General features: G+C 44.0%; 1 protein-coding gene across 1 annotated transcript; it reads right to left on the bottom strand.

Annotated features, from left to right (window-relative positions):
- Positions 1-2,203: 2,203 nt before the first annotated feature.
- Positions 2,204-4,817, bottom strand: LOC104981095 (chromosome unknown open reading frame, human C1orf234). Its single transcript, XM_010830017.1, has 2 exons — positions 4,701-4,817; positions 2,204-2,401 (listed from the first exon to the last, which is right to left on the bottom strand). The coding sequence occupies exons 1-2, from the start codon at positions 4,815-4,817 to the stop codon at positions 2,204-2,206; spliced, it is 315 nt and encodes a 104-aa protein (XP_010828319.1).
- Between the last annotated feature and the right edge of the window lie 6,882 nt (positions 4,818-11,699).

Here is an 11,699-nt window from a genome sequence, read left to right on the forward strand (position 1 = left end):
CTAGTCAATGCTATGGTTTTTCCAGTAGTCATGTATGGATGTGAGAGTTGGACTGTGAAGAAGGCTGAGTGCTGAAGAATTGATGCTTTTGAACTGTGGTGTTGGAGAAGACTCTTGAGAGTTCCTTGGACTGCAAGGAGATCCAACCAGTCCACCCTAAAGGAGATCAGTCCTGAGTGTTCATTGGAAGGACTGATGTTGAAGCTGAAATTCCAATACTTTGGCTACCTCATTCGAAGAACTGACTCATTTGAAAAGACCTGATGCTGGAAAAGACTGGAGGCAGGAGGAGAAGGGGATGACAGAAGATAAGATGGTTGGATGGCATCACTGACTCAATGGACATGAGTTTGGGTAAACTCTGGGATTTGGTGATGGACAGGAAGGCCTGGCATGCTGCAGTCCATGGGGTTGCAAAGAGTCGGACATGACTGAGTGACTGAACTGAACTGAACTGAATGGTAGCATTACAGATAAAATGCTGTAAGAGAGGCTTCCCTGGTGGCTTAGTGGTAAAGAATCCACCTGCCAATGTAGGTGACGCAGGTTCAATTCCTGGCCCGGGAGGATCCCACATGATGCAGAGCAACTGGGCCTGTGTGCCACAACTCCTGAGCAGCAACTACTGAGCCCATGACCCACAGCTACTAAAGCCTGTGCCCCTAGAGCCTGTGCTCTGCAACAAAAGAAGCCTCCACGATGAGAAGCCTGCCCACTGCTGCTCCCGCTTGCCGCAACTAGAGAAAGCAAAGAAGACCCAGCACAGCCGAAAATAAATGTTTTAAGAATTTTTTTTAATTGCCATAAGAAGACTAAGGAAAGAGATTCATTACAGCTCGGTTGAGGGAAGCTTTCTGCAGGTGGCGACTGTGGAAGAAGCGTAGAATTGTAATAGCAGAAAAGGGAAGATAAGGGATTCCAGGGGAAGAAACCACGTGAGCAAAGATGTGACTGCATTTGGGGGATGGCTGGTCAACCGCAACTGAGGCGAGTACAAGAAACTTTTGGGGAGAGAGATGACTTATTGCATTGATTTATTTTTACCAACAACGTTTTTAATATTTATTTATTTGGCTGTGCCAGGTCTTAGTTGTGATACACAGGATCTTTGATTTTCACTGCAGCATGTGATCTCTTAGTCATAACAAGTGGGGTCTAGTTTCCTGACCAGGGATTGAACCCGGGTCCCCTGCATTGGGAGCATGGAGTCTTAGCCACTGGACCACCAGGGAAGTTCCAGAGAGATGATTTTAAGTGAGATACCCACAGGGCATTAAGTCACCCCGGATCCCACAGCAAGGTAGAGACTTCCTTCCTAATTCTCCTTTGTGGAGAACCGTCTCAGCTGAGGGCTGCATATCTTTCAAGCGCTAACACTCGCTAAACTCCCTTTTTAACCCAAATTTTACTGATTCAGGCCTTCCAAGTGGACAACTAAGCTCTCTGGATGGAACTTCATAACATTGTTCTCTTTTTATTGTCTTTATTTTGATAGGTTCTATTTCAAGCAAATGGTACTGTTTTTTAATTTATAGATTATTTATTTGTATTATTATTTCCCTTTACAGGCAAATTTATTAAGGGAAAAACAGTCGATTCAAAGGGACAATATTGAGGTCAACATTCAGGTGGCTTACAGCTCTGGCAAAAATACAAAGGTAGCATACCAGTGATTGATGCTTAGAATACTCTGGTATAGGGAAAAAAGCAGGCAAAAGGGAGAAACTGCGAAAGAAGGCTGGGAAGGGGGTCAGATCATGGGGGGCCTGAACACCGTGGTGAGGAGTACTGTCAACTGTGGCCAGGCATTGGCCCAAGAAAAGGTAGTGAACGGTCTTAGAGCTGTGCTTGGCAGGGCTGGCTGTGGCCTCTGAGCCCAGCGGGAGGGGTGACTGGAGGCTGGGACCACACTGGGGAGGCGTTTATAAGACTCAAGGTGAACAGGAAGAGAGGGCCCTGGACCAGGGTGAAGGTGGAAAGAGAGGAAGGGCTGGATTTGAGAGCCCCCAGCAGGCGGTGTCATAAGGTGCGATCTGGCTGCCCTGGTGAGTACAGATTTCTTTTCTAGAGGCGACCGATCTCTCTGCCTCCAATTGTCCTGTCCACTGTGATTCACTAAGAAAATTCAGTAGTCTCTGATTGGGCTTTACTGAGGAAAGATAACATCAGAAGAGGCCAGCCCACCGCAGTCTCTGCGGCCTCATTAGGGGGAATTGGAAGTGCAATCAGAGAGGATGGAGAACAGAGACTCCCGCCTCCGCATTCTGTGTTTTCCTCCTGGAAAAGTCCGCCGTCGGCTTGACTGCTTGTGGTGATTCATCCTATTCCATACGATGAACATCTGATTTTCCAAGACCTTCAGCTTCATTTCACTGAACATAAGCCGTTCGAGGATCTTGTCCTGGAGGGCAAAGCAGGCGTGCAACCTCTCCACTTCTTTCGTGTTTAGGCTGTTGCCGTTGGTTTTGGCTTCGCAAGTCCTGGATTGCTCGGCCTCTTCCTAAACTCCCCATGGCCACAAACAGAGGAAAAGTTTGTTAATAAGGGTCATCCTTTCCCATGCCAGGTGAGTTACAAACATGATCTTGGTCAATTTCATGACCAGCATCTAAGGACCTGCCTCTTTGCCTCCTCTCGTGAGTGAGAGAACGGAGGGAGGAAATGGCCCTTTCTCAGCATCACCCAGCCTGCATGAGAGTCCCCAAACTCCCAGGACCTAGGGCTGCCTTTGGTTCATAGGAATAAGCGAAATGGCCCGCTAAGCTGTATTCACAGAGGACGTACAATCCTTAACCCAAACATGTCTGTCTCTAGAGCTGTGCTTTTCCCAACATGCCTCTTAAAAAAAAAAAAACTTTTTATTTTGTATTGGAGTATAGCCAATTAACAATGTTGTGATAGTTTCACGTGGACAGCAAAGGGACTCAGCCATACATATACATACATCCATTTCCCCCTAAAATCCCCTCCCATCCAGGCTGCCTGAGAAATAAGTGGAGTTCCCTGTGCTATTATTAGTTCCTTGTTGGTTATCCATTTTAAGGATAGCAATGGGTACTCGTCCATCCCAAACTCCGAAACCATCCCTTCCCCGACCCTTCCTCCCCTCGGCCACCTTAAGTTCGTTCTCTTAAGTCCCAGCGTGCCTCTCTGAGAATTTAGTCGGGCCTGGTAAAACCTCCAAGCCTCAGTGTTTCATGTACTGCTCTGATCTCTGTCATCTTTATCTGTCCCGCCCCTCTCTGCATGCAGTTGATAAGAATACAATTTTTTTTTTCTTTTAGTATTCAACTACAAATTCCTGGTCTTTAAAACCATTTAAGAATCAAGTACTTCAGACATGTAGAAAAAGTAAATATCACAACAAATACCCATGTTCCCATACCAGCTTAAGAAACACAGTATCACAAAGGCGACTGAGGTCCCCTGTGGCATCTGCGGCAGTGTTCCCTTCCATCCCTGAGCCTCATCTCAACCGTAATCCTGAATCTGGTATTTATTTTTTCCAGGAATTTCTTTACTCCATTTGATACCAGTTCTCAATGGGAGGCTATTCTGCCCTCTCCTGGGAACTACTGGCTACGTCCGGAGAACTTTTTAGCTGTCACAAAAGAGGTGAGGGGTGCTCTTGCCACCTTGTGGGTACAGGGATACTGACAAAATTCCAGCATTGTGCAAGACAGTCCCCTCTTCATGGAGAATTATCCAGCCCCAAACATCAGTCATGCAGAGGTTGAGAAATCCTGCCTTAATGTACTTTCACTGTACACAGGCATCCATACCCAAGGCAGGATATTGTTTTGCATGTTTTTTTTAACTTCATATAAAATATGTCATAATCTAGATATATTCCTGCTGTCTTTATTATTCAGTTTGAGTGACGTATCTATGTTACACATGTTTTTAACTTTACCCATTTTAATTTCCCCCCTTTAAAGTAGTTCTTAGAGACTTCCCTGGTAGTCCAGTGGCTAAGACTCCATGCTTCCAATGCTGCTGCTGCTGATGCTAAGTCGATTCAGTCGTGTCCGACTCTGTGCAACCCGAGACGGCAGCCCACCAGGCTCCCCCATCCCTGGGATTCTCCAGGCAAGAACACTGGAGTGGATTGCCATTTCCTTCTCCAATGCATGAAAGTGAAAAGTGAAAGTGAAGTCGTTCAGTCGTGTCCGACTCTTAGCGACCCCATGGACTGCAGCCTACCAGGCTCCTCCATCCATGGGATTTTCCAGGCAAGAGTACTGGAGTGGGGTGCCATTGCCTTCTCCGGCTTTCAAAGCAGGGGGCCCAAATTCCATCCCTGATCAGTGAACTAGATCCCACATGCTGAAACTAAGAGATCGCATGCCACAACTAAGGATCCCACATGCCAGAACTAAGACCCAGTACAACCAAATAAAATAAAAATAATTTTAAAATACATACAGTAGCTGTTAGCTGTCAAAGCCTGTTGTCATTAAACATGAAGTAGAGGAGTCTTGGATGGGCCCTAGTTTTCAGTCGAGGCAACTGAAGCTTCATGAATAAAATGCTTTTGCCCCCCATCACCCAAGAGGGAGCTACAGAGCAAGACTCTTAGACCAGAGTCGGATTTCTCCGTCTTGCCCAATTCTCCTGACACCTTACCTGTCTCCCCACCCCACAATCTAGCTGTGACTCTCCCATCACCCTCAGTGGAAGCTAAGGTCCCTCTCGCTCACCTGCTGGGGCTCTTGAAGAGTACGTTTGAGTTCATGCTTGACCAGCCAGTTGCTAAGCAACAGCAGAAGGAATAGAAAACCAAACAAGGCTGGCTTATAGCTGATCAGCCAAGCCATCAACGCTCCTATGGTGCCTGAGGAAGCAAGTATTCCTTGGAGACTCCAAAAAAGAGACATGAGTTCCCCCAGCATTATGGCTTGAGAGCACCCAGGCCCTGAGGTCCTGCCTCAGTCCCCCCATCAAGGACAGTTGCCCTCCATGACAGGAGTCATGGCTGCTCCCCACTCTGAGTCATAACCGGCCCCTATCCCCAGCTGCCGCATAACAATAATATTAACCCCACTTATGTCTTAAGTAGCCACAATGTGCCAGACTTTGACAGGCAGTTTACAAGCATCATCTCATGACATCCGCACACCAGCCAAGTGATGGGGGCCTCTCTGATACCTCAGCCATTCAGCCGTACTTCCAGGCCGCCTAGTCGCTGGGGATATAGTGGTGAGCAGCACAGAGCCCCTCCCCTCACAGAGAGTGAGACTGCAAAGAAAAATCATCCAAACCTTGGAAATAAGGCAAAAAGATTTCTGCGGGCTTGTTCGCAGTCATACCAGGCTATTGTCTAACTGGCCCACTTGTTGGTCACTTGCTGCTTTATTGGATTTAATATTGATTAGGGTCCTGACTCTTAAAGTCAGATGGAAAAGTTGCTCCAGCAATTTCACTTGGATATATCCCAAAGAATCGAAACCAGGGTCTGGCAGAGATATTTGTATACCTACGTTCATACCAGTATTACTTATAATAGCTAAAAGGTGGAAGCAACCCCCAAATCCATCAACAGACGAATGGATAAATAAAACTTATTTATGGTATAATAATAAAAAAAGTTGTATATAAATACAGTGGGATTAGATAAAAAGGAAGGAAATTCTGATACATGCTACTACATGGATGAACTTTGAGAACATTATGCTAAGTGAAATCAGCAAAAAGTAAAGGTGTTTGACTCCACTTACGAGCTAAATAGTGTGATCAGATTTATAGAGATAGGACTTCCCTGGTGGAGCAGTTGTTAAGAATTTGCCTGCCAGTGCAGGGGACATGGGTTCGATCATTGGTCTGAGAAGATTCTTCATGTTGCAGGGAAGCTAAGCCCCTGCACCACGTCTACTGAGGCTTCACACCTAAGCCTGTTCTCCACAACAAGAGAAGCCGCCCAATGAGAAGCCCATGCATTGTAACTAGGAAGTAGCTCCTGCTCTCTGAAACTTGAGAAAGACGGTGAGCAGCAACAAAGACCCGGCACGGCCAAAAAAAATTTTTTTTTAAATTTATAGAGACAGAGGTAGAAGTTTGGTGGTTGGCAGGGGTGGCAGACAGAGGGGAATGATGAGTTGTTTTGCTGAATGGGTACAAAGTTTTATAAGATGAAAAGCGTTCTTGAGACTGTTTGCAGAATCATGTGAACTGTACACTTTAAAACACTTAAGATGGTGAATTTTATGCTATGTGTAATTTACTCCAATTGTTAAAAGTTAATTTAAAATGAATTACAATTTCAAAATGAGTTAGTTATTTCTGGAAAAAATGGCTAATTTGCAAATGATTTTTTTGGTAAATAGATGCAAATGAATTCTGATAGAAAAAGTAACCTCAATGTTTACAGTTTTACAGCCTTGTAGGACTTTTTTTTTTTTTTTCTTATTCAACTTTACAGTCTTATTCCAGCATTCTGTGTTCTAATGACCGGTGACTAGTTATCATTTTCTTATATTTTCCTTTGAACCAGCTTTATCAACCTGCTGGTCCTCTCAATAATTGGTTAAATACATCTTCGACATATGCTCACTATTTTGTATGAGAGTTCTTTATGTTCGAAAGTAAATTTTAATGACTATATTATTCTAATAGTATATTCAGTTAGTTGCCACTTGTTGGGCCTGTAGGAACCTGAGATAAACACATTGAAGTTAAATCTTTGTACATATACTTAAACATTTTCCTAGAATGTTTTTCGGAAAGTAGGGTTGCTGGGTCCAAGGATATGCATATTTTAAAATCTAATTTTGTGTGTGTGTTAGTCAGTCAGTTGTGTCTGACTCTGCAACCCCGTGGACTGTAGTCTTCCAGGTTCCTCCGTCCATGGAATTCTCCAGGCAAGAATACTGAAGAGGGTTGTCATTCCCTTCTCCAGGGGAATCTTCCCCACCCAGGGATCAAACCCAGGTCTCCTGTATTGCAACTGGATACTTTAGCAAAATCTAATTTTAAATTTTATCAAATGACTGGGATTCCCTAGTGGTCCAGTGATTAGGACTCTGTGCTTCCACTGCAGGGGGCATAGGTTTGATCCCTGGTGGAGAAACTAAGATCTCTAAGCCCCTTGGCCTGGCCAAAAAAATAAATGTTTACAGGGACTAAGTTACTAAACTTTCAAGCTAGTCAGGTAAAACTATAGGGTTTAAAACAAACAAGTTTCCATCTCCTATCTCACTCCTTCCCATTCTCACATTCCACAACTCAAACAACCAATTCCAATTCTTTTAGCTGTTTCTTGTGGTATTTATCTTGATATATCTAAATAGTAGACTTCCCTGGTGGCTTAGACGGTAAAGCGTCTGTCTACTGAAAGGTTGTTGTTGAATCACACGAATACACCGGGATTCTTGGCCCCCGGATTAGAAGAATCCCGGACGAGCCCCCAAGATGAAAGGTTGTTGTTGAATCACGCAAATATACCGGGATTCTTGGCCCCCGGAGGAGAAGAATTCAATCCGGGGCCAGAGACGAGGCTTGATCGCTCAGAGCTTTTGTGTAATAAAGTTTTATTAAAGTATAAAGGAGATAGAGAAAGCTTCTGACATAGGCATCAGAAGGGGGTAGAAAGAGTACCTGCTTGCTAGTGTTGACAATGAAGTTATATACTCTCTAATGAATCCAAAGAATGTCTGGAGGTTGTAAAGACCTCATCAGACCTACTCCCATAATTTACATTTTAAGATAACAGAATTAGCCAGAAGGTTTAATCCAAAGACTGTCCTTAATCCAGAGACTGTCCTCAGGCAGGATACATTATTGTTATATAATCCTAAGGAATGTGGAGAAAGAAAAAAAGTTTGTCCTTTCTTCCTCCTTGAGAATTCCAGACCCCTCTCTCCTTGGGGACCCCTAGATTTCCTATCAACCTGCCTAGGAAATGACTCTCTCACTACGATGCAGGAGACCTGGGTTCGATCCCTGGGTCAGGAAGATCCCCTGGAGAAAGAAATGGCAACCCACTCCAGTACTCTTGCCTGGAAAATCCCATGGATGGAAGAGCCTGGTAGGCTACAGTCTGTGGGGTCCCAAAGAGTTGGACACGACTGAGCAACTTCACCTTATACCTTATCTAAATAGTAACTTATATGCAGAGTACATCATGAGAAATGCTGGGCTGGATGAATCACAAGCTGGAATCAAGATTCTAGGAGGGAAAGATCAGTAACCTCAGATATGCAGATGACACCACCTTTATGGCAGAAAGTGAAGAAGAACTAAAGAGCCTCTTGATGAAAGTGAAAGAGGAGAGTAAAAAACTTGACTTAAAACTCAGCATTCAGAAAACTAAGATCATGGCATCTGGTCTCATCACTTCACGGCATCCCATCACTTCATGGCAAATAGGTGAGGAAAAAGTGGAAACAATGACAGACTTCATTTCTTGGGCTCCAAAATCACTGTGGACAGTGACTGCAGCCATGAAATTAAAAGACGCTTGCTCCTTGGAAGAAAAGCTATGACAAACCTAGACAGCATATTCAAAAAAGAAACATTATTTTGGAGACAAAGGTCCACCTAGTCAAAGCTATGGTTTTTCCAGTAGTCATGTATGGATGGGAGTGTGCGTGTGTGCTAAGCTGCTTCAGTCGTGTCTGACTCTTTTTGACCCTTTGGACTGTAGGCTCCTCTGTCCATGGGATTCTCCAGACAAGAGTACTGGAGTGGGTTGCCATTTCCTTGTCCTGGGGGTCTTCCCCACCCAAGGATCAAACCCGAGTCTCTCAGGTCTCCTGAACTGGCAGGTGGGTTGTTTACCACTAGCACCACCTGGGAAGAGAGCTGGACTATAAAGAAGGCTGAGCATTGAAGAATTGATGGTTTTGAACTGTGGTGTTGGAGAAGACTCTTGAGAGTCCCTTGGACTTCAAGGAGATCAAACCAATTAATCCTAAAAGAAATCAAACCAGAATATTCATTGGAAGGACTTGATGCTGAAGCTGAGGCTTCAATAACTTTGGCCACCTGATGTGAAGAGCCAACTCATTGGAAAGGATAGCAGGAGGAGAAGGGGACGACAGAGGATGAGATGGTTGGATGGCATCGCCGACTCAATGGACATGAGTTTGAGCAAACTCTGGGAGTTGGGGATGGACAGGGAAGCCTGGCGTGCTGCAGTCCATAGGGTCGCAAAGAGTCGGACAGGACTGAGCAACTGAAAAACAACAAGACATCTCAATAGTATGCTTATTCTGTTATTTCAGAATTTCTCAGTTTTGACATTATAAATGGTAGTGGGGGTTAGACTGCTTGCCACTCAAAAGCCATTAAAGAGGCCAGGTTGGAAAGGAAAGTTTTGGATGCTGGCAAGAGGGGAATGTGGGGGGGTTGATGCCAGCCTGAGTGGGGTGGCTACATGTAGAAATAGCACAGTCATCTCTGACAGTCATCTTGAAATTGATCATCGGTGAAGTGACCAGTTTCATCTTGATTGTTTTAAGTACAATTAGTCTTCAGTTCTATGGTTGTTTTGTTCCCATTTCCTTGAGGCCAATTCTCAGAACTGTGGCAGCTTATGTCATGGTTATAATCTGGTCATTATGTAGTTAACTTCTTCCACCTAGTGGGAGTTTCAGAATCTTTAAGACAGCTCACAGGATATGGCCTCAGAGTATTATCTATAGCCTTTGGGAAGGAACTAAAGGTACTTACTTCATGGCAAATAGATGGGGAAACAGTGTGAGACTTTATTTTTTGGGCTCCAAAATCACTGCAGATGGTGACTGCAGCCATGAAATTAAAAGACGCTTACTCCTTGGAAGGAAAGTTATGACCAACTGAGATAGCATATTCAAAAGCAGAGACATTCATTACTTTGCCAACAAAGGTCTGTCTAGTCAAGGCTATGGTTTTTCCTGTGGTCATGTATGGATGTGAGAGTTGGACTGTGAAGAAGGCTGAACACCGAAGACTTGATGCTTTTGAACTGTGGTGTTGGAGAAGACTCTTGAGAGTCCCTTGGACTGCAAGGAGATTCAACCAGTCCATTCTGAAGGAGATCAGCCCTGGGATTTCTTTGGAAGGAATGATGCTGAAGCTGAAACTCCAGTACTTTGGCCACCTCATGTGAAGAGCTGACTCATTGGAAAAGACTCTAATGCTGGGAGGGATTGGGGGCAGGAGAAGAAGGGGACGACAGAGGATGAGATGGCTGATGGCATCACTGACTCGATGGACGTGAGTCTGGGTGAACTCCGGGAGTTTGTGATGGACAGGGAGGCCTGGTGTGCTGCGATTCATGGGGTCGCAAAGAGTTGGACACGACTGAGCGACTGAACTGAACTGAAAGGTACTTGACTCTGCTTAATGACTACACTATTGTTATTTGGTCTCTTTTGACCATTTTCCTTTGTTTCTGCATTTACTCACTTCTCTGATTAAACTTGTTCTTTGGCTAAAGATTTTCCACAGACAAAAGGCAGGTAGAGGACAGGGAGGGTCTTACTCGGTTTCAACATTATATACTATCATTTTATGATGGATGATGGGAATTTAGCTTTGATACAGAACCTCATCCACCCCCATTCTGACTCTTCTATAACCTCTCTCACCCCCTCTCTCCTCCATAAACTTTCTCCTTTCTCCATTCTCTCAATATAATTCTATCCCTTTGGTTAAAATAATTTTCATTGTTCATGTTATTTTGGACATGTGTCGCTCATGGCTGAACCATGTGCTGTACTATGATTTTCTTTCTGGCAAAGCTTTAGTTTCCCTGAACTTAATTTTCCTGAAGTTGATTTTTTTCTATGTACTTAGTAAAAAAAAAAAAAAAAAAATCAACTTCTTTAACATACAATCAACATAAAATAAAATATACCTATTTTACATGTATAATTCAATGAGTTTTGACTCATGCATACACACTCCAGTCAAGATATAAACCATTTCCATCACTGCCAGCAAATTCTTTATGGCTCTTTTGAAGTCAAACCCCACCCTCATCCCAGGCAACCACTGATTAGATTCTATCACTAGAGGTCAGTTGGACTAGTTCTTGAACATCATGTAAGCAGAATCATTTTTTGAAAATTATACTTTGAAGACACAAACTTATAAGAAAAGCAATGATAACTCTGTGTCTTGATGGAAATAAGCTTGAAGAACACAAGGCCTGTTTCATTGTTAAGTCAGTGAAGTATTCCTGGAAGAATTAAAAGAACACACGACCTCCACCAAACAGCATATTAAAAAAGCAGAGACATTACTTTACCAATAAAGGTCCATATAGTCAAAGCTATGGTTTTTCCAGTAGTCATGTATGGATGTGAGAGTTGGACCATAAAGACAGTTGAGTGGTGAAGAACTGATGCTTTTAAACTGTGGTTTTGGAGAAGACTCGTGAGAGTCTCTTGGACTGCAAGGAGATCCAACCAGTCCATCCTAAAGAAAATCAGTCCTGAATATTCATTGGAAGGACTGATGCCAAAGCTCCAACTTTGGCCACCTGACGCGAAGAACTGACTCATTGGGAAAGATCTTGATGCTGGGAAAGATTGAAGGCAGGAAGAGAAGGGGACGACAGAGGATGGGATGGTTGGATGGCATCACCGAGCCAATGGACATGAGTTTGAGCAAGCTCCTGGAGTTGGTGATGGACAGGGAGGCCTGCAGTCCATGGGGTCACAGAGTCAGACACGACTGAGAGACTGAACTAACAATCTGGGCCGACATTAGAATTA

This window comes from Bison bison, unplaced genomic scaffold (assembly GCF_000754665.1).
Source record: "Bison bison bison isolate TAMUID 2011002044 unplaced genomic scaffold, Bison_UMD1.0 scf7180017864516, whole genome shotgun sequence".
Lineage (NCBI taxonomy): Eukaryota > Metazoa > Chordata > Mammalia > Artiodactyla > Bovidae > Bison > Bison bison.

Excerpts from the sequence above, each read along its gene's own strand:
- LOC104981095 (XM_010830017.1), bottom strand. The coding sequence starts at position 4,817 with ATGGCTTGGCTGATCAGCTATAAGCCAGCCTTGTTTGGTTTTCTATTC. Across the intron at positions 2,402-4,700 it reads CTCTTCAAGAGCCCCAGCAG|GACAAGATCCTCGAACGGCT; the intron begins GTGAGCGAGAGG and ends TTTGCCCTCCAG.